Below are 23,059 nucleotides of genomic sequence, written 5' to 3'. Positions count from 1 at the left end.
TAAACCGTAAATATTTGTCCCAGTTCAAACTGGTCTTCCCCTTTTCTCCACTCCCTTCCCCCAAAGTTCATTTGTTTTAAACCTCTGTGCTTGCAAGTGGGTACAGATTTGCTAGGCCAAGTAATCCCAGGGTGCCAGATTACTGGGTAGGGGGGCTTGATTAAAAAAAAAAAGACAAGGAGACTCCCCTAAACTAAGGATCCTACCCTTGTTACTGCAGGGGCACTGGCAGAAGGGTTGCCATCCACCTTCCCAGCCAGGCAGCCATGGGCACTCAGAGGGTGGGCGCCTGGCGCTGACCCCTCACCCGTGGCACAGCGGGAGGGTGCTCTGTGCCCACCAGGGGACGCTGCGGGGCAGCCGGGGGGGGACACACTTCGAATCCTGCCCCGTGCCCATGAGGACAGGCGGGAGTAGCTCGGCCGCCAGACGGCCCCGTGAGCCGCAGACACGAGCTGGCTGGAGCCGCCACCCCGATCCCCTCAGGCGCCCCCCGGCCGCAGCTGGCCCCACCTCTCCACCCCGCCTGGCCCGCCACGCTGCCTTTCCCTGGTCAGTGCCACTCCCGCCCCTGCCCTGCCCCCCAAGGCCAGAGCCGCCGCCTCCTCCTCCCCCCCCCCCCGGAGGAGCCGCCGCCGTGTTCTTCCTCCCGAATGAGACGGCAGGAGCCCGCGCCCTCCAGACATGCTGTGCGCTGCCCGCGCCTGCAGCGCTGCACGGGGGGCTGCCGAGCCTGCAGGCACCAGCTGCCGCCGCCGCTGAGCCGCCACTTCAGCAGGAACAGGCAGCCCCAAGGCCGGGGAGAGTCCGTGTCTCCGGGCTCGGCTCGGCTCGGCTCGGCTCAGCCCGCCTGCTTGGAGCCCCGCTGCAGCAGCGGCACCTTGTGATCGCCTGCCGAGTTAGGGGCACCTCGCCAGCCTCTGCTGCTGCTGGGGTGTGGGCTCGCCCTGTCCTTCCCCTTTCCCTATCACCTGCCGCGCTCGGAAGGCAGCGATCCCCAGCAGAAAGTTCAGCAATGCAGGAAGTGTGGGGGCAGCTCGGAGAGTAGCTCAGGGGCTTTTGACTCAGCATCCAAAAACAAAACCCCACCCCACCCCATAGGGGGAAAGAGGTGAGGGGGGGGCTTCCTTGGAGGGGGGAGCCGGGTTTCTTTGGGCAGATACGGTCCCCCTCACAGCGGATCCCAATGCAACTGTCCGTCCGCCTCCTTCTCTACGTTGTAGTCTGTGCAAACTTTTGCAGCCGTCAGGGCACCTCTGCCCAGAGCGGATCTATAAAAGCCTTGCGATCCTCTAATCTCAAGCGAGATGGTAAGTGGCTCTCTTGTTTCTTATCACTAGCATTTACAGGACTCAGACAAACCCAGCGGCGATCCCCCCCCCCCCCGATCCCCTCCATCACCTGCCCCGTTCGCTTTCAGACGTACACCTACTGGGAGCCCTGTCTCTGAACGCTGTACCTAGTGCATTGCGTGGATAGCTTACTAGGGTTTAATGTACATTACTGAGCCTAACCCTATGCATAGCTTGGCTTGGTAGAGAGAACGAACATCTCTCCAGGCGGAGGTGTTGGACTAAGAGATGAGAGTTGTCCTATCCGCTCTTCCCCCTCCTCTCCCCATGCTGTTTGAGTGTGACGCTCCCACTGCAGCATTTTGTAACCACTTGTAATTCCTCGTGTCCCGGGACGCCCAGGAACAACTGAGGGAAGGGAAAGAAAAGAACCGCTGCAAACTTCTCAGCGTAACTTCAGGGGGCTTTCCAAGGGCTCACTGGCTCAGGGGACCTGCACTGTTAGTTTTGTATGTTCCACCCTCTGACTTGTCTCTAGATTGTAAACTCTCCGGAGTAGAAACCTTGCATTCTTTGCTTTGTAGAACACCCAGCCTATATTGGGTGCTGCTGAAGACAAACAATAATTCTAGTCTGAGTTTTTGCTTCTTTCTGTGTCAATGGCATTAGCTGATTCAATGACCCTAAGCTACCTAAAGCTGACTGGCTCTTCTTCAAAACCCCTGCCTTGGGGTGGTCTGATTTTTATAAACACTTAGATGAGAAGACTTGAATAGTTTGATTTTAAGATTTTCTTGTTGGATGGTTTTGTTTATTTTTGAACCATGCAGCTGAAGGAGTGGCTCCTGTTTAATAGACTCTCCTGTAAGATTGCCACACCCAAGTTGTGTGTGTCTGTGGCTTTTTCCTTTGAGAGGGGGACAAGGAAGATAAGGGAGGGAGAATGCAACAAGCAGCAAATGAAACCCAAACCCCAACTGTGAATACAACTAGTGCTATTATTGCTGCTTCAGGGGTTTCCAGCTGCAAACAGCTGTGGCACACCTCTCCACAGCTGCTATTTGCTGCTGAAGCCCTTAAGGCAGTAGCATCTCTAAAAGGTTTTGGGAAAAGGCAGGGCTGTATCAAGCGTCCCATTGTGGGACTTTTCTTATGCAGTCCCCCCTCCGCCCCCCGTAATGGATTCCTTCAAATTAGTTGCTTTTTTTAAAGTGGCTCCAGCCCCAAGCACTCGTTACCCATTCTTTTTCTAGAGGCCACTTGTGCAACCAGGGAATGGTGGCAGCAGCTTTTTCCAGAAGTCTGTAGTTACAACCCTTGGAAGATGTGCCCCGCCCTATGTGTCCACAGTATCATAGTGAGACACTTGATCCCCAACTAGCTGCCCCTTCTTCCAGTGATCTGGTTGAAGGTGGTAATAATGTGCATCTATCAAGAAAAGCAGCTGCTCCTTCTGAAGGTGCTCATGTGACTCTAGAGTCATCAAGTGATGAATGTTCATAGGAGTGTGCCACTGAAGGGAATTTAGTGAACCCTGCTGGTTTGTAATAAAAAGATAATAATGGCAAAATCTCCTGGTTTGGGAAAGGTAGTTAGTTTCCTGACTGGGATGCCACAGTCTTTTGGACTGTTGCCTCTCATGTAGTTTTGAGTATGAAGTCCTGCTTTTAAACATTCCATTCTAGCTTCTTGCTGATAGAAATCCAAGAATGCAGGCAGACAGTTCTTTCTAAAAAAAAAAAAAAAATGAACAGAAGTTAAGATGACAACCTCTTTCAGTTGGCTGAATTCTTTATAGGCCGATCTTTAATATTCATTTTCTAATATGTCCAAGATCATGCTTTTTTATGTGTTAGTTTTTATTTTTCGTTGTGTCTTGAAGTGAAGTCAAGTTTTACTCAATTTAGGGAAATATTCAGTTTTGACTTGGGGCCATAAACCTGGTAATCTTTTGTATCCATCAGATGGTCACCATAAGAAGCCCTAGAGAAAAGTTTAGGCCTCTTCTGTAGAGCTAGGAAAATGGGTCCCAGAGGAGGAAAAAAGCATATAACTGAAACTATTTCTATCCCTGAAATCTAATGCACTCATTCATGTGTCCTTTTATTAAAAATAGTGTGTTTATAATAAAGACACACACCCAATGATTTCACTGAAACTGTTGATCTTTTTATTAAGCTTCATATTCTTTTTGTCTGCTCATTTCTCATCTTAAAAAGTATAGAATGGCCAACTATCGCTGAACTGTGCTAACAAGGCAGCTTACTTATTCAACTCACACCCCAAACAGCATCTTCAGGGGAACTCCCTGAGATAATTTACTTAAAACCTCTTAAAATAATCCTCTTTTCACATGGACAATAGGTGGAGTTTAGTGACTGATGGTATGCCGCTCGTTTTCTCCCAAGCTTATGATCAGCTTGAGAATAGATCATTTTTCCCCAAGTGAAAAAACCCTGTATAGGTTGGCACTGCCACTGTTTCTCATCTTGGGAATTTCCGAGGGAAGAAATAGTGTGTGTGAAAAGATTAGGAAATTGCTTTCCGGTCAACTTGGATGACTTGACTTGAAGATTAATCTTGGTACCTGTAAGGCTGGCTCCCATTGAAGTCAATGAGTCTGTTAATTGACTTCAATGTGAGTGGGCTCTTTTTTGAAAGCACTAAGTGTATATAAAGTTGCATGTTTATGATTGTAGCCTACTGGCCAGCCCTGCACAGGTGCGGAGGGGTGGGAGAGCACAAGGAATCTCTCTCTCCCTTGTGCACCCACACAAAAGCCAGACACAATTGTAGACTGCTCCTCCTTGGTATTCCTGCAGGGGTTACCTACATGAGTAGTGGTAAGAAGGGAATGGCCAGTAGAGATGTCCATAGAGGGGGAGTTCACACTGTGTCTTTTACAGGGTGTGACTGCAACTATGTGCCCCTATAGTCTGAAAAGCTCCAGGACATGCTGTTCTTCCACAAGGCACAATGCATCCTGGTGCTGCTGCTGGGGTAGGGCAGCTGTGTGCGCCCCTTCCTCCCCCCACACCCCAACAAGCAGGCCAGTGACTAATAGGCCAGATTGTACTCAAATGTTTATCAACAGAATTATTGCTTGAGCTTGTTAACTAAGCTCCTGTTTATGAAGCCAAAGGACATGAGTTACATTCCAAATGGATGCAATTAGCTGACAAGCATGGTGGCTGTCTGTAAGTCGCTACAAATATTTTTGTGTGCTGTTTTATTTTTTTAACTTGGTTTGGTCTGAAGTGGTGCTATGCAATAGCATTATAGATCTGTGGTTTGCACAGCTGAACTGAAGGTGGGCAGTATTTATTTTTCTCTGCAAATAATTTCGTGAGTGATAACTATGAAGCACATGGTTACATTGGTGTTAAAAATGTTGCAATGCTGCTTTTCAAAGTACACCACAGAGACAAAACCTAAGGCAATATAATGCCCAGGGTAGACCATTTTGATGTTGTAGAATTAGAGATATCTAGACAGGAATCTAGGTCTTTTGATGTTTGAAAAAAATCCAGATTGGAGGTTGCTAGACCACTGACAACCTGTGCTTTTATTTGTTTGTTTAAACAAAAACCCCCTACATCCTTTGGATTACAGTTGTCAGTGACCTCAAGCAGAATGGACTAGCAATATTGAATGTGCCTAGTTATAATATGGAGACTCAATGTAACTTTTTACCAAAGAGGTTTGCTTTGGTACAGTGCAAGATTCCAGAGTGTCTTCTTTTAGCCTGAAAGAAGTCAGCTTATGTGTAAATTGCTCTTAGCTAAGTCTGAGGTGGATTTCGACAAAAACAAATAGATGAAGGGCAGCACTTAACATTTTTGGAAATTGAATAACTATCAATCCAAACCAGACAGTGCTTCCTGCTAAGGATGTTAAGAATATAAAAGACCTATTTAAAGGCCACATCCTTGTGACTCCTTTGTCCTCTTGAAAGGACAGGTGTTGATGACTCGGCGGCCCAGTTTAGCAAAAATCATTTTTTTTTATTTATTTTTAAATTACAGTAGTTTGGGGTTGCCTACACTAGTTATTGTGCACCTGGTGATATTTATTTAACATGTTGCTAGACTCTTCATAGACAATCCATTGAAGATAGAAATTGACACATGGTGGGCTTTCAGGACTGGACCTTTATCTTCTCTTCTTCAGTTTCCCCATCTGTAGTGTACAGATATTACCACCCACCTAGCACAGCTATAGTGTGCTTTTTGTAAAGGGATTTAAAGATTAAATGTGCTAAATAATAATACTTAGTACCTATTTATTACTTTGTAATATATATGTCTCACAACTACAGGTTGCTTACTCCCAGATTGTTGCTATTTCTCTGGACTTAGCGTAGGGTGACCAGACAGCAACTATGAAAAATCAGGACAGGGGGTGGGGGGAGTAATAGGTGCCTATATAAGACAAAGCCCCAAATATCAGGACTGTACCTATAAAATCGGGACATCTGGTCACCCTAACTTAGGGAGACCAACCATCCTGAATGTATGTGTGTGTGGGGGAAAGATGGTCTCAAAAATGCAGAGTTCAAGTCCTGGCGCCGAGTTGAATGACTCCAGGACAGCATTTGTCCTGGCTTCCTTGCAGCACTGCTCCATGCCTGTCCGAGGTTCAGGGGTGGCGCCAGCCTCTTCTGGGTGGAACGGGCTGAGTTGGGCCTTAGCTCCCCCTCACCATGAGGTCCTGCCCTTCCTCCTCTTCCCCTGAGGTCCCACTCCCTAGCCAGGCCAGAAGCCTGAGTCAGGCCAAGGTAAGAGCGGCCCAGGGAGCCCAGGCCACCGTGGGGAGCCCCAAACCCTCCACCTGTCCTGGGGGGAGGAAGGGGATAGACATTGGCTGGGGGCTGCTCTTGGGCACCCAGCACCCCACCCAGAGCAGGTGGAGGGTCCGGGGCTCCCCATAGCAGCCTGAGGGCTCCCTTGGTTTCTCTTACCATGGCCCAGATCCAGCAACTGGTCTGGCTAGGGGGCAGGGCCTCAGGGAGAAGAAAAGGCTGAAGGGGTGTGTGTGTGACATTCCCCTGGTGTTATCTGGACTGGTGATCTGTTAGGTCACTCCAATCCTCGACTGTTGGAGCCAGCCTTACCCTGCTCTGCTGTGAGAACCCCCACTCCTGGGCTGTTCAAGCAGAGCCTCTGGCATGTAAGCTGCTAGAATTGTGCAATCAACTGACACTAGCCAATATCTCCGGTTCCAGACACAACCAATGTTCCCTCTAATTTTTGACAGGCCAAGTGCACAAAAAATTTCTTCTGTGCAAATTGTTATGCTTCTGTGCAAATTTTTGTGCGTGCAGTGTTTTGCCATGTACAAGGGGTTTAGGATCTGTGTGCTCGCTTACACATGCATAGCTTAGAGAATAGTGGCACAACCTTAACAACCTCAGTCTTGAAGCATCCAGCGGGCATAACATATAAGCTTGCAGTGTCCAGAGTTTGTCAATTTAACAAAGAAATTGATATGCACCAGGCTTGTTATCCCAAGGGAAATCTCTGACATGCTTCAAACCAAATGCACTGTTTCAGATAGAATAAAAAAAAATTAACTATAAAAGATATAAGAAAAGGAGTACTTGTGGCACCTTAGAGACTAACCAATTTATTTTAGCATGAGCTTTCGTGAGCTACAGCTCATGCTCAAATAAATTGGTTAGTCTCTAAGGTGCCGCAAGTACTCCTTTTCTTTTTGCGAATACAGACTAGCACGGCTGTTACTCTGAAACCTATAAAAGATATAGTCACTTAAAATCTAAGTCAAAGCACAATAAGTCAGATTTGGTCAAATGAAATAAAAGCAAACGCATTCTAAGCTGCTCAGTTCCCTTACAAACTTAGATGCTTCTCACCACAGACTGGCTAGTTGCCCTTCAGCCAGGCTCTCCCCTTTGATCAGCGCTTCAGTCACTTGGAGGTATTGTCTGTATAGATGGAGGTGGGAGAGAGAGGAAGAGCATGGCAAACCTCTCTCCCTTTTACCATGTTATTTCTTCTCTCTTGGCTTTGCTCCTCACCCCTTTCAGGATCAGGTGAGCATTACCTCATCGTAATCCCAAACTGACCAAAGGAAAGTGGGTGATTCACTCGAGTCCAACAGAGCCTTTGTTGCTGCCTATGCCAGTGTCCTTTATTCCTGTGAGACTGGGCTGGGTTTGTCCCATACATGCCCCAGTGAGGTGTGAACTGCCCCTCTGCTCTTGGAGAGTTTTTGCCTAGGCTTGTTTTAAGCCATGAGGACACATTTTCAGCATCATAACTATATACATGAGATTACAACCTACAACAACAATGCTCAGTGCATCATGAGCCTTTTGAAGACACCGGACATGACTAACTTTGCACTGGATACCACACAATCATATTATAAGGATGAACATGGGGGTGCAGGGTGTTCCCTTGAGGTACAGAACATCACAGTGGGGACTCAGGGAAGAGGAGGGGCAGGGACAGGGCCACAGAGGGAGGTGGGGCTCCTGCATATGTCCCACTTTTGCCTTTTCAAAAGGTGGTCACCCTCCCTGAACTCTTTCCTACTTCCCTTCTCTATCTTCTGGCCCCCTCCTCTTTGTTTACCAGCCCAAAGTCCCTCCTCCTAGGGAGTAAGTCTGACTGCTCCCTTTCCTGGGCTTCTTACCAGACACCGTAGCCTCAAACACACCTCTTTTCTTCCAGGGAGAGATTGCTTCCCTGCTGTACCCATATTGTCTCAGCTTCATACCTTTATATACATCCCACCTGCTCCTTCCTGGCTGAACTCTCTCTTCCATTAGGCTTTATTGAGCCCTGGCTCTCCTCCAGGTGTGGCGTTTCAAGTTAATTGACCTAATTTAACCTCCTCTGCATTTTATGGGGTGAACACCCCATCACAGCATGTAACAGAAATTTAAGTGTATCTAATTATCTGTTATGAGAAAACATTTTTAAAGGTGCTTTCAATGTCAATATGTGTATCAGATATTAAATACCAAAGTTTAAAGAAGATACAGACAAACCAGAATGGAACAGAGCAACCTATTGTTCAACCGTTTCAATAAGATAATAGGCTTGGGGCATGGCATCAGATTCTGCTGTCATATATGCTGGCGTAAACTGGAATGTTTAGTGTAGTTGAGAGAAGACTCAATCTAGTACATTTCATTGAGTATTTATGTAATGAAAGTTTAGGTGTAATGTACACTGTATGCATCATGTCATAACTACTTTTTAAAGGACCCTGATAATATGAAATCTAAGTTGTTAAAAAGAAGAAAAAGGGAAAAAAGAGCTAAAAGTAGTTTCAAGTACTTTCTTCACTTATCCCTGAGATCCACTGAGCAATCTTGTGGCTTTTAGAAAAAAATATTTGTCTAAATATCAATTTTAAGGTTTCAGAGTAGCAGCCGTGTTAGTCTGTATCCGGAAAAAGAAAAGAAGTACTTGTGGCACCTTAGAGACTAACAAATTTATTTGAGCATAAGCTTTCGTGAGCTACAGCTCACTTCATCGGATGTAGTGAGCTGTAGCTCACAAAAGAATATGCTCAAATAAATTTGTTAGTCTCTAAGGTGCCACAAGCACTCTTTTTATCAATTTTAAGAATCTTAGCCATTACCTGTAATAATAATAAAACATTAAACTCAGGTATAACTTGTTTGTCAGTTGCTGGTGTCTCTACCTACATAATTAACTGTTTGGGCTAAAGAACAAGGGAAATTACAGGGAAATCATAACTCTGACTCAGCAGCAGTCAATATGATGGAGTTCTTCAAAGAGCCTGCAAATGTGTTTTCTCAAATAGATTTATAGCACATAGTGGGAAGATATTTCCACTGGAGACTTTCCAAATGGTGTCTGAATTACAGTACTTCTAACTGTTAAAACATATTGAATGATATTATTGGTAATAACCTTAAAAACTGACTTTGAAAACCTGCTCATTGTTTTTTTTTTTTTAGTTAATAGAAATTGAACTTCATTGTTTTTAAATTCTAAAATGATGGCTTTTTTGGCCCAAATCCTGCCCTTCGAGAATGTTCTGTAAGTGACCTGTGAAGAGACATAAATGGGAAAATCACAGGGAATTATTAAGACCCTGATCTCGCAAAGGCATTCATGTACTTATCTTTCATCATATTAGAACCCAGTGAGCCAGATATACTATGGATCTGTGACAATGAATCTATGAAAACATACACCAGCAGAGGATCTGGTCCACTGAAACTAATTGCATTCTTGAAGTTAAGCCTGTGTATGAATGTTTGCAGGATCAGTACCTGCATTTTTATATTCTATAGCATGTAAATGAGGCGGGAGGAAAGCGGGAAGGGTAAGAATAAGTGTTATGGTGGTTTACAAAAAATAGTATTGAAGTTAGAACAAAACTGCAGTTCTGTTCTTTCAGAGAGCAGCAAAAACTTAGGAATAACGTTTTTGAAAGCTCCAGTGGAAAACTGAATCGTATGATAAATATTTGTTTTGAACTATTCAAAGCAGTTGTCATCCTGTTTGCATGGTTATATGCTCTTATTGGCACTGGAACTTAAGGTATTTGAGTTGAAAGTAAAATTTATTTTTAAAGAAGTTGCTTGACAACTTTCCAGGTTGCAAGTGGCAAAAATGGAGACTGCACTTTGATGTTTAAAACATTATTTGGTGAAAAAACTGATATTTGTTTAAAACAAGAAGGAATTTACAGTAAAAGAGGGAGTCCAAGACAAGTAATCTTGCAGTGAAATAATACACACATTCAGGACATTGCACTGCTGGCTCATTTTACCAGGCCAAACATAAACCTTACCTAAAAGGAACAAAACTGCAAAAATACATATTACTTATACAGTAAAAAGTCTCTTCAGGGATTGGATTTTCATCTCACTAATAATATATGTACAAAAGGTGCAGTAGAGTATTTATCATGCTGTTGAATTTTCATATTTATGGTGGAATTAGCTATACAAAAATGCATTATACATAACTGCAGCAAACCAGAGTACAAGAAAATTCCCATTCATAACAAATGAAATTCCTAATACTTAGATTTTAAATTCTTCCGTGGATGCACCGTATCTCCATACTTTTCTGTAGAGTACATTGTGCTGTAGGTGAGACCCTCAGCAAAGGTCCCACATGGGGCCTATACACCATTTAAATCTTAAGTGGGACTTAAGAGGTGCACTGGCTCTGTGCTGGCCCTCTGCAAAGCCAGGAATCTCACACCTTATGTGTTTAAAAAAAAAACAACAAAACCTAACATTTTAGCATAGAAACAAGTTAAAGTAGATTGGTTAAACTGCATCACACAAAGATCCCCCTACTTAAAATCTAGCCATCAGAGTGTAAATAAGAGCTTTATTCCCCCACGTTGTGACAGAATTTTCTGAGGAAGGGACTGTGATGGTGCCCCCCATAAGGCTTTATGGAAATATACTTATGAAAGTATCTATGACATAACTAGAATGTGTTTTATGCTACATATGCCATGTAACATATCTCTGTAAAGGTTATGATCTACTGAGTCTATTAATCCTATTTGTATGCACCTATCATTTTTGTATTCGAAGTTATGAATATTGGCTGCATACTTGTTCGATTCTGAGTAGATTTTAGTGAAGCAGTTGGTCAGCTTCCTGAGAAAAGACTGTTCTCAGTAAGTGCCCAATCAAGAAGCCCTTAAGCCAACAATGAACTTGGAGATGCCAATTCACATCTGGGCTTTCCCAGGAAAGTGGCTTGGTTGGTAAGGAACTTAGTCATGCATGGACATGTGACTTGCCCCGGTGACTCCAAAACTCCATTTTGTAGCTGGACTTTGCATAGGAGACAGGAGGAGGTCTCTACCCACAAGAGAGAGTCTATTTAAGAACATGGGAGACCCCTCTGTTTTGTCTTCAGCTGGCTAAAGAGAGAACCTCTCCACCCCCAAAGATACCTGAAAGAAACTGGAACAAAGGACAGTAACTGCAAGGGGTGTGAGTGATTGCTGGACCCAGACTAGAAGGAGATTAGTCTGTAAAAGAAAGCTTACTGGAACTGGTGAGGTTTTTATCTGTATTCAGTTTTATTACCGTACTAGATATAGACTTGCATGTTTTATTTTATTTTGCTTGGTAATTCACTTTGTTCTGTCTGTTACTATTTGGAATCACTTAAATCCTACTTTCTGTATTTAATAAAATCACTTTTTTTTTTTTTTTTTACTCTGCACGTGTCCTTGTTGAACCTCATCAGATTTCTTTTGGCCCAATCCTCTAATTTGTCTAGGTCCCTCTGTATCCTATCCCTACCCTCCAGCGAATCTACCTCTCCTCCCAGTTTAGTGTCATCTGCAAACTTGCTGAGGGTGCAATCCACACCATCCTCCAGATCATTTATGAAGATATTGAACAAAACCGGCCCCAGGACCGACCCTTGGGGCACTCCACTTGATACCAGCTGCCACCTAGACATGGAGCCATTGATCACTATCCACTGAGCCCGACAAACTAGCTAGCTTTCTATCCACCTTATAGTCCATTCTTCCAGCCCATACTTCTTTAACTTGCTGGCAAGAATACTATGAGAGACTGTGTCAAAAGCTTTGCAAAAGTCAAGGAACAACATGTCCACTGCTTTCCCCTCATCCACAGAGCCAGTTATCTCGTCAAAGAAGGCAATTAGATTAGTCAGGCATGACTTGCCTTTGGTGAATCCATGCTGACTGTTCTTGATCACTTTCCTCTCCTCTAAGTGCTTCAGAATTGATTCCTTGAGGACTTGCTCCATGATTTTTCCAGGGACTGAGGTGAGGCTGACTGGCCTGTAGTTCCCAGGATCATCCTCCTTCCCTTTTTTAAAGATGGGCACTACATTAGCCTTTTTCCAGTTGTCCGGGACTTCCCCCGATCGCCATGAGTTTTCAAAGATAATGGCCAATGGCTCTGCAATTACATCCGCCAACTCCTTTAGCACTCTCAGATACACTGCATCTGGCCCCATGGACTTGTGCTCGTCCAGCTTTTCTAATTAGTCCTAAACCACTTCTTTCTCCACAGAGGGCTGGTCATCTCCTCCCCATGCTGTGCTGCTCAGAGCAGCAGTCTGGGAGCTCACCTTGTTCGTGAAGACAGAGGCAAAAAAAGCATTGAGTACATTAGCTTTTTCCACATCCTCTGTCACTAGGTTGCCTCCCTCATTCAGTGAGGGGCCCACACATTCCTTGGCTTTCTTCTTGTTGCTAACATACCTGAAGAAACCCTTCTTGTTACTCTTAACATCTTTTGCTAGCTGCAACTCCATGTGTGATTTGGCCTTCTTGATTTCACTCCTGCATGCCCGAACAATATTTTTATACTCTTCCCTGGTCATTTGTCCAATCTTCCACTTCTTGTAAGCTTCTTTTTTGTGTTTAAGATCAGCAAGGATTTCACTGTTAAGCCAAGCTGGTCGCCCGCCATGTTTACTATTCTTTCTAGACATCGGGATGGTTTGTCCCTGTAACCTCAATAAGGATTCAGTACTTCAGCTGCATTCCCAGCTGATAACTGTAAGACAGGAGAAAAACCAAGGCCATTAGGGTAAATAACTGTTCCAAAGGCACTCTGGAGGATGAAGATGACAGAGAGTATCCTTCCCCTCCCCATGTCCATCAAGTCACCCTCCCTAATAGGAATAAGTGATGTGTAGAGTGGCAGTCCACTCTCCTCCAAAGTTACAGTAACCCCTCTCGTCTCAACTCAGAGGAGCACAAGGGTTGCTGGTGGTGGGGGAGCTGTATTGCAAGGGGTAAAGTATGAAAAAGAGCCATATCTCAGCATATATCCTGACACAGTTTTGCACAGTAAATGAATCCCTTGGTTTCTAGATGCCTGTCTGAAAGTTGATTTCTTTTTGGTTGGTGGGTGGAATTAAAATGGCCAAAGAAACCAGCAAAAGCTTCCATCCTGGTGCCTGTTCCTTTGCATGTGTCTGGAGTCCGGTTGTATCCTGTAGCATAAAGAAATTCAAGAATGCAGCAAGGAACACATCACATTGCCTTATATAGACTGGATTAGATTTATAGGCTTTTAAATAAATACTTAAAGAGATTTTGTAAGAACTTGAATTCCGTCTCCTTTCACCTACCTACTTGGATCTCAGGTCAATATTTTCCCCACAAGCCTTAGTGAAACAAACGCAGCTCCCGACATTTCATTTTTGAAATGTCAACAACTCTCACCGGAGAAATATAGAACTCTGAATGCAGGTCTTGTCAGGTAAATTACCTTTCAGGTTACTTAAAAAGCTGATGATCAGAATATTGGCTGTGTAAAAAGTGTTGCCTTATTTCTCATGAACTGAGAGAGAGAGAGAAATGAATCGTACATATTTACTGTGCTTTTGCAGTGGAGTAGTTTAAAATTCAAGTATAAATTATTGTTTGGAAAAATGTAACTTTTTAGCGTTTTATTTTCAAAAAGGTGCCACTGGCAGGCTGGCCAGACCCGAACAAGCAACTAACTATCCAGTTTCCCTCTTATGGCAGTGACTGTGCTACCACAGCCCAACAGCAACTGCTTCTATTTTTCTTACCTTACCCTGGGGTGGAAGTTAACCCATTTCCTTCATTTGTTCCTGATGAATATAATTTTTTAACTGGGCTGCATATGTTTATGATCTAAAACAAAGTCTGGGCTCAGGATTGCTATTTTCAGGGACAAACTATCATGAACGCTGCACTATTATCCCCTTTATTACTTTGGTGGTTTTTATGTCACTTTAAAAATCCTGTTGGTCCCAATTAAAATGGAAAGTCAGGCGCCTGACTCTGAATATCAGAATCTAGGCAACTCTATAGTTGATTGTGGCTGAAGAGTGTTAACATCCGGTGTTCATTAGCCCATATGAAGTGAATAATCTCATCAGGTTTGGACAAGGATTGACCGGGGATGATGAAAGAACTGCTAGGAAGTGATCCATTCAAATCTATATAGAGGCATTAGCTGGGTTTTTATAAGGGAGCTTCCACTACCCTTGTTGTTTCTGATATGCACACCCGTGACTCCATCCATATCCACAGCGGGTACTGTTAGAGTTAACATTCAGCAACAGTTAACTATACAATGGTGTAGGGGATACCAAAGTTTTTCTTTCTTATATTTAGGCACTGTTTTTTGTAACAGCCAGTAATTATTGACTTATGAAGACCACTCTAACCCTAAAGAAGTAAATATGTTGAGGATCGAAGTCTTCTATTTCCAGCATTCTCAATCTAGTACCTTTCCAATCTCTGTATTCACTTTATTGAAGACAAAGGGATTTCTTCTGATAACTTGCAGCCAATTATTTTTCTTACAGGCAAAATTCTGATTGTAACCACAAAAATCTGGAAGACATTTTAGCCACAGAAGCATTTTAATTAAAATGTCTGTAAAGATTATTAGATATTGCCAAAGGGACGGTATCAGAATGAAATCTAGTTCATTTCATAAACTAAGTTAAAAATACTTTCAGTAACCAATGAAACAGACTATACACAAAATGCTGTTAGATGAATGAAGTAAACAAACTGACATAATTAGATAAATTTATATTTAATTTGTTTCAGTTATGGTCATTTTAGTTGTTTCTTGTAACAATTCAGAGATAACTAATAATTTTAATTTGTTAGTGGCTCTTTACAGGGTAACTGTCTGATTGTTTAGTCCTAGAATGTAGGTTTTGATTTATAAATTAGTTTTTTAAAGCATATCATGAACAAAAATTGTGATCATTTGTTAAAAAGAGAAATTCATAAATTCATAGATTCTAAGGCCAGAAGGGACCACTGTGATCATCTAGTCCAGTGGTTCCCAAACTTATTCCGCTGCTTGTGCGGGGAAAGCCTCTGGCAGGCCGGGCCAGGTTGTTTACCTGCCATGTCTGCAGGTTCGGCCGATCGTGGCTCCCAGTGGGCACGGTTCGCTGCTCCAGGCCAATGGGAGCTGCTGGAAGCGGCGCAGGCTGAGGGACATACTGGCCGCCTCTTCCAGCAGCTCCCATTGGCCTGGAGCAGCGAACCGTGGCCACTCGGAGCCGCGATTGGCCGAACCTGCAGACATGGCAGGTAAACAAACCAGCCCAACCCGCCAGGGGTTTCCCTGCACAAGTGGTGGAACAAGTTTGGGAACTACTGATCTAGACAGACCTTCTGTATAACACACACCATAAAACTTCCCCAGAATAATTCCTATATCTATTAGAAAAACATCCAGTGCTGATTTAAAAATTATCAGCAATCAAGAATCTACCACAACCCTTGGTAAATTGTTCCAATGGTTAATTATCCTCACTCTGAAAACTTTATGCCTTATTTCCAATCTGAATTTGTTTCGCTTCAACTTCCAGCTGTTGGATCCTGTTAGACCTTTCTCTGTTAGATGGAGGAACACATTATTAAATATTTGTTCCCCATGGAAATACTTACAGACTGTAATCAAGCCACCCATTAAGCTTCTGTTTGTTAAGCTAAATAGACTGAGCTCTTTGAGTCTCACTGTAAGACATGTTTTCTAATCCTTTAATCATTCTTGTGATTCTTCTCTGAACCCACTCTAGTTTATCAACTTCCTTCTTGAATTTTGGTCACCAGAATTTTCACTAACTGGACAATTGGCTCCTTGAAGTGATGTTCATTTCTCAAGGTGCAGCAAGGCCCTATGGCTGCTCCGCTTCTTGGGCCTCTGCCTTAATGTGGAAAAGTCTACATTCATATCCACACAACAAATAGACTTCATCGGGGCTACTCTGGAGTCCATTACCACCCAAGTATACTTTCCCATAGACAAATTTGCCATGATGTCTAGCTTCATTTCTACAGTAAAAATGAACCCTCAAACCACATGGACGGCTTGCCTGCCACTTCTGAGTCATATGACAGCCTATACATTTGTAACACACCCTTAGCAAGACTACACTCCTGGTGTCTTCAAGCCTGGCTGAGAACTGTTTACACATTCCCCCTCCCACCACAATAAACACAGTCTATCCAAGTGGGTGTCCACACTTCAGAGGGTCTTTAGCTCCCTCAATTGGTGGAAAGATCCTGAAAAGATGTGTGTGGGAGTTCCATTCTCAGAGCCTCCCTCCACAGGGATCTTCACCACAGATGCCTCCCAGCTAGCTTGGGGTGCACACTTTAGGACTTCATAGATTGGGGCAAACGGATCCCGCAGGAGGGAACCTTTAAAATCAACATATTAGAGCTCAGAGCTTTCCATCACACTTTCCATCGCTTTCTACTCCATAGCAGGGGCCACCCAATCAGAATAATGCTAGACATCAGAACAGCAATATATTATCTCAGTTGACAAGGCAGAGTAAGATCCTAGTCCGTATGTGAAGAATCCATAAGACTTTGGAACGGATGCATATCTCACTGCATACTGATCTCAGCTGTTTATCTACCAGGACTGGAGAGCACAGTAGTGGACTCCCTCAGTCCGCATTTCTACCTCAGCCACAAGTGAGAGCTGAATGAAGAGATATTCTGAAGGGGTATGTCTTACTTGGAGCTAGATCTCTTTGAGACACCATCCAGAATCTTCAGCAGTACATGCTGGATGGTGTCACAAAGAGATCTAGCTCCAGATGACTCCAGATGCTAGCTCCAGATGACTCCAGATGCTAAAGTAAGACATACCCCTCCAGATTTCCACTCCAGCCTCTCAGCACATCACCTCAGGGTTTGGCTAATAGGTGGCTTTCTGGCATCAAACAGGACTGCTCTCCAGAGGTACACACAGTACTGCCTAACTAGGAAAACCTAGTTACAGAAGTGGAAAGGTTTTCAAGTTTGATACAGTACCTCCACTCAAGTCTTTCCCATCTTATATTCTCAATTATCTACTGAATTTAAAATCCACAAGATTGTTTCTCAGCTCAGAGTTCTCAGTCATTGTTCACCTGTCTGCTATGACAACCCCTGTTGAAGGTTTTTCCAGTCTTTGCTCATGAGGATTTGCACCATGAGGATTATTAAGGGCCTGTTCAACCTTTCTTACTCCTGATAAAGAACCTACTCCACCATGATGCACCACCTCATGGTGCAAACACGATAATATCATCCAGATAGCACTGAACTCCATGTTGATTCTTCAGAATCAATGACATAATTTTTTGAAAGGCACTTGGGGCAGATGTGAGACCGTATGGAGCATGTTTAAAACAGAATAGTCCCTCGTGTGTAATAAATGCTGTGAGGTCTCTGCTATCTTCATGCAACATAACCAGGTGGTATGCGCTCTGCAAGTCAAGAATAGAAAACATTTGAGCTCCACAGAGTTCTGCAAATACTTCTTCTGTGTGAGGAAGAGGATGGCTGTCAATCACACCAGCTTTATTTGGCTCCCTTAAGTCCACACAAAGGCGAATGCCTCCACCCTTCTTCTGTGTCACTACTATAGGTGAAACCCATTCTGAGGAGTTAATCTCTTCAATAATGTCCTCTTGAACAAGTTTTCTAAGTTCCTCTGAAACAGCTTCCATGGCTGAAAATGGTACGCGCCTTAACTTCTGTCGTACAGGCATCACATTATTCCGCATTTTAACTTTATGCAGAAATCCATAAGCACAGCCGAGTTTCTTCTCAACTTGGTGTTGGGTCCCAGCTAAAACTGGTGTATGTACCACAAGCGTGCTTTGCTGAAGAAGATCAATTTGTCCATTAACTACCCTGAGATTTAAAGCAGCCAATAAATCTCTGCCAAGGATAGGAGTGCTTTTGTGGACAATGTAGAACTCTGCAATTACACAGCAATCACCAAAAGTAACTGTTACTGGCAGGCAACCATGTACTGGAATATGGTTTTTCAAATAGCACACCAAATGAAGTTTGGGTTCAGTAAGAGGCACATCTTTAAAGTAATGCAAATAGATGGAATCAGGTAGTATAGATACTGCTGAGCCAGTGTCCAACATTAGCTGAATAGAGTGTGGTTTGCCCGAGGGTATGGCGGAAATGTTTACAGTGCACTTTATTCGTTCTGCAGTATGTGCAGTAGTGATTTTGTCCACACTCAGGACAGTAACATCTGGTATTGTAACTGCATGCACCTGTTGATTGAACTGGGTACTGCGACATACTTTAGCAAAATGCCCAATCTTTTCGCAATGATTGCACCGAGCTACTTTTGCCAAACATCCTGTGTAGCTTGCAAGGTGTTGTGGGGATCCACAGCGAAAACCTCCTTTTACTGTATTTTGAATTTGCTGATTTGGTGGTTTTTCATTAGTTTTCTTCTTGCAATTGTGTGTCTGCAGTGGTAGTGAACTTTTTTGCAAAGGAGTCACAGCCTGGACTGTGCCTCCTTTATCCATGCTCATTATTTTAGCTTCAGCTGTAGCTGGCTCAATCTGAGTAGCAATGGTGATTGCTTTTTCTAGTGTAAGTTGTGGTTCTAGAAGTAAACGTTCTCTTACATGAAGCATGGTTGTTTTCTCAATGAGCTGGTCTCTAATCATCTCATCTGCTATATTCCCAAAGTCACAAATTACAATCAGACTCCTCAGGGAAGCAATATACTGCATTATAGTTTCCCCTGGTTTCTGCTCATGCTGGTGAAATCTGTAGCGATTAGCTACTACGTTAACTTTTGGTACAAAAAAATTCTTTAATGCAGTGAGTGCAGTCTCATATTTATCATCTGCAAGGGGAAAAGTGTAAAATATACACTGCCCTTCTGCTCCAAGGCAGTGGATTAGCAGAGCACGCTTTCTTACTTCAGAAATCTTTGTAGCACTGTTTGCAAGCAGATAAGTCTCAAACATATGGATCCAGGCAGTAAAAGCAATTGGAGGCTCACCTGGGCTTTGCAGAAAGGGTGCAGGTGGGTTCAGAGGCAGAAGATCCATCCTCGTTGCCAAAGTGTTGTATCAACCAGGCAAGGTACTAACAAGCTTCAACAGGACTTTATTTTCAAAGTGGAAACCTCTTTACCAAGCTGCTGCTGCACCCTCTGTAGCTTTTTCCCAGCCTTTCAACTCCTCCCCCTACTTCCTGTTTCCTGTCCTTTCAGACTCCCAACAGCCAATGTTCCCAATTCTAATAATTACAAGCAACTTCTAAACACCACATCTATTCATGTGTACCATTTGTGGACAACCTCACTGCGGAGCTCCTGCACATTACGGGAACTTCATTAATCCTTTCCACAAACTCAAAAGGTCCTTCCCATGATTTCTGCATTTTGTGCTTTTTCATTGGGTTTAACAAATAATACTAAATCCCCCTAAATACTAAATCCTGATCTTTCACAGGGATTTTGCTGTAATATTCTGGCTGCAAAAAAATTACAGTCTAAGGCAGAAGGCATAGCAGATTACATAGTTGTTGTAGATGCAGGAGAGCTCTGGGTGGCTTCTCACTGCCACTGCTAAGTGGTGATCCATGGCCCACTGAAGAAAATAGCAAGACTCCAATTGACTTTTGTGGACTCTGGATCAGCCCTTAAGAACTGGGGCCACAACTTAACGTTAGTAAACATTTTCTGATTAACATCGTATTTGATTCCCCTGGCCTTCCCATTCATTGAGGACTGGACCTTTTGCATGTTTATAAAATAACATGATTAATTGATCTGTCTTATTTCTTACTAAAAACAGTGGGAGGGGCAGCCGCCCTGAGATAATGCTGGCTCTCATACTGCAGCGATGGAGGATAAGCAGTTAGTCATCCTGTACATCAGTTTTCATTTTTACAGTGCACAAAGACAGACCCTCTGAATACACACTCAATGTTTCTATATGTTCTTAGCAAGACTTGGAATTTTGCAGTGTATAACTTAGCGTGTTTGTTTATAATCTTTGTAAAAGGATTTACTGTATTTGTGACCTATTTAAGGAGAGTGCAACTGCTGTTCACCTTGTGCTAATGACTAGTAAATGAAATGCTAATTTACTTTGCAGCTTTGTGCTGCAAAAGCTCAGCTATTCAAATACTTTAATTAGCACCTAGTTTGCACACTAGACTGAATAACTGCTCTAGTCTGACAACTTTTAGACATCTTTACTGGGAGCCAGCTAATTAAAATGAAGCTGCTAGTGTCCCTGTAGTTAAAGTGGTGTCCATGTTTTCAATATTAACCTGTGTTTTCAGAGAGTTTGTGCCCCGGGGTTTGTGAATCACATTTGACTGATCTGTAGAGATGAGAGATCAAATGGTTTGGCATGTAACTGGTTAACCTGCTTAAATGTATATGGTTACCTAATCCCCTCCATGGTGTAGAGTGGAGGGGAACAAAACAGAAAAGCACCCAGACATGTGGGAGCAGTGCTTTCGTGGTGTGCTCCTTCCTAATCTCCATGATGGGATAGCCCTCCATGAAAAAAAAATATGGTGAGGTATGTGTGATTCCTGAAGCGATGAGAGAGAGCAGCTGTGTGACAGTGTTGCCCATAAATCTATTGAGCTCATCCAGCCAGTGCTGCCTTACTTAGGTTGCCCCTCCCATTACAGAAATACCCCATGAGGTTGTTTAGGTCAGATGTGGGTGGTCAGCATTAGCAGTCATGCTGCCATTCATACGGTGGTCAGAAGAGGGGTGGGGTGGGGTAGGGGAGGAGGTTGGGATCCATTGTGGGGGCACAGGGCCACTCTGGAAACATTCCCGGGCCTCCAGGACTCTCTTGGGCCCTGTACAGAGGTCTCAGAGCAAAGACCTCCCACACTTCCCATTACAGAGGGTAAATTCTGCCATCCCAACAGTTCTTTGAAGAAGTAAGTCCAGGAGAGAGGACTTGCGGAGATTCCTGGCCCATGTGATGTTTTGTCTTGTGCAGAGGACAGTATGCCAATTGACTGGCAATAAAATACAATAGGATGTTGTTTGGTTTTGGTTTTATATGCTTTTGCACACACTTTCCAATTTGTAACTGTCAAGGTTCCTCCCCCACTCTGAACTCTAGGGTACAGATGTGGGGACCTGCATGAAAAACCTCCTAAGCTTATCTTTACCAGCTTAGGTCAAAACTTCCCCAAGGTACAAAATATTACCCCCGTTATCCTTGGAATGGCCGCTACCACCACCAAACTAATACTGGTTACTGGGGAAGAGCTGTTTGGACGCGTCCTTCCCCCCAAAATACTTCCCAAAACCTTGCACCCCACTTCCTGGACAAGGTTTGGTAAAAAGCCTCACCAATTTGCCTAGGTGACTACAGACCCAGACCCTTGGATCTTAAGAACAATGAACAATCCTCCCAACACTTGCACTCCCCCTTTCCTGGGAAATGTTGGATAAAAAGCCTCACCAATTTGCATAGGTGACTACAGACCCAAACCCTTGGATCTGAGAACAATGAAAAAGCATTCAGTGTTTTACAAGAAGACTTTTAATAAAAAATAGAAGTAAATAGAAGTAAAGAAATCCCCCTGTAAAATCAGGATGGTATATATCTTACAGGGTAATTAGATTCAAAAACATAGAGAACCCCTCTAGGCAAAACCTTAAGTTACAAAAAAGATACACAGACAGAAATAGTTATTCTATTCAGCACAATTCTTTTCTCAGCCATTTAAAGAAATCATAATCTAACACATACCTAGCTAGATTACTTACTAAAAGTTCTAAGACTCCATTCCTGTTCTGTCCCCGGCCAAGACGACTACAGACAGACACAGACCCTTTGTTTCTCTCCCTCCTCCCAGCTTTTGAAAGTATCTTGTCTCCTCATTGGTCATTTTGGTCAGGTGCCAGCGAGGTTACCTTTAGCTTCTTAACCCTTTACAGGTGAGAGGAGCTTTCCCCTGGCCAGGAGGGATTTCAAAGGGGTTTACCCTTCCCTTTATATTTATGACAGTAACCCACCCACCAACAATGTTTGTGTTTTGTTGTTTTGGCTATCTCTGAGAGAAAAAAGTGCAACTAATCATATTTTTGCCTCTTTTTCTGTTTTGAAAGTTATTAAAATCCTTATTTATAAGGTACTATGGGCAAAATCCTGTTCCCACTGAAGTCAGTGGGAATTTCGCTATTTACTTTAATGTTACTAGGTTTTTTACTCTAAATAAGGACACAGTATTATTATTTATTCATTGTATCGCCAGTATTCCTTCCTAATAAATTGATAACCCAAACTGACATTCAACTCTATTTAAGTAAATGGGGCCTCATTTAAAATTCTGCCATCAGAACCACACAGTTTTGCATTGTGGTCCTATAACCCAGTATATAAATTTTGTTCAAAACATCAGATTATTCTATTAGAGGTAACTTTAAAGTGGGTTATGAATTTTTCACTGCAATTCTGGCTCTGTCTGGGCATGTACCTTTTTATGACTATAAATAAGGTTATTCTCAGTACCATTGTCAAACAGTATTAGTGCATGGGAGTGTTTTCTCTTCAGTCCTTTGCAATTTTGAAGAATTGCTATCATGTTCTTGGTAAAATTAATAGATAGTGTTGGGACCATTCATTTACACTTATATCCAGAGAAAAGCACCATTTTGAGAGCTGAGGTCTAATGCATGGTGTCGGGGGTTTGTATGTTACAGAACAATCTGTGCCCAGACCTTTATAAAATCCCTGTATTTTTATTCTAGAGACCAGACCTTCAGTTGGTGTAAATTGCAGTAGCTCCACTGAAGTCAATGGAATGACCTCAATTTGTGTCAGCTGAAGATCTGGCCCAGATGGAATTTTGGAGCCCTGAGCGGATGCAAAATTTATATGCGCATCCAATCCGGGATCTGCAAACGTGGTCCGTGGATATCCGCAAATTTGCAGGGCTCCACGGATTTTATTTACTTAATCTTTTGAAGTTTTCTGTAGGCC

At 43.2% G+C, this 23,059-nt stretch overlaps 1 protein-coding gene across 3 annotated transcripts in view; it reads left to right on the top strand.

Moving 5' to 3' along the window:
• Positions 1 to 630: 630 nt before the first annotated feature.
• PDGFD (platelet derived growth factor D) overlaps positions 631 to 23,059 on the top strand; it is a 187,609-nt gene continuing 165,180 nt past the window's right edge. Inside the window, exon 1 of one of the 3 annotated variants that reach the window (XM_084629125.1) lies at positions 631 to 1,310. In XM_084629125.1, the coding sequence (XP_084485251.1) occupies positions 1,187 to 1,310 (124 nt within the window). In that variant the 5' untranslated portion in view covers positions 631 to 1,186. The remainder of the gene's footprint in view (positions 1,311 to 23,059) is intronic. The other 2 variants (XM_084629124.1, XM_084629126.1) reach the window with 2 other exon arrangements.

Source organism: Lepidochelys olivacea (assembly GCF_965140295.1).
Source record: "Lepidochelys olivacea isolate rLepOli2 genome assembly, chromosome: 1".
NCBI classification, from domain to species: Eukaryota; Metazoa; Chordata; order Testudines; family Cheloniidae; genus Lepidochelys; species Lepidochelys olivacea.
Note: the sequence above shows the minus strand (reverse complement) of the source record. Positions and strands in the feature narration are given on the sequence as shown.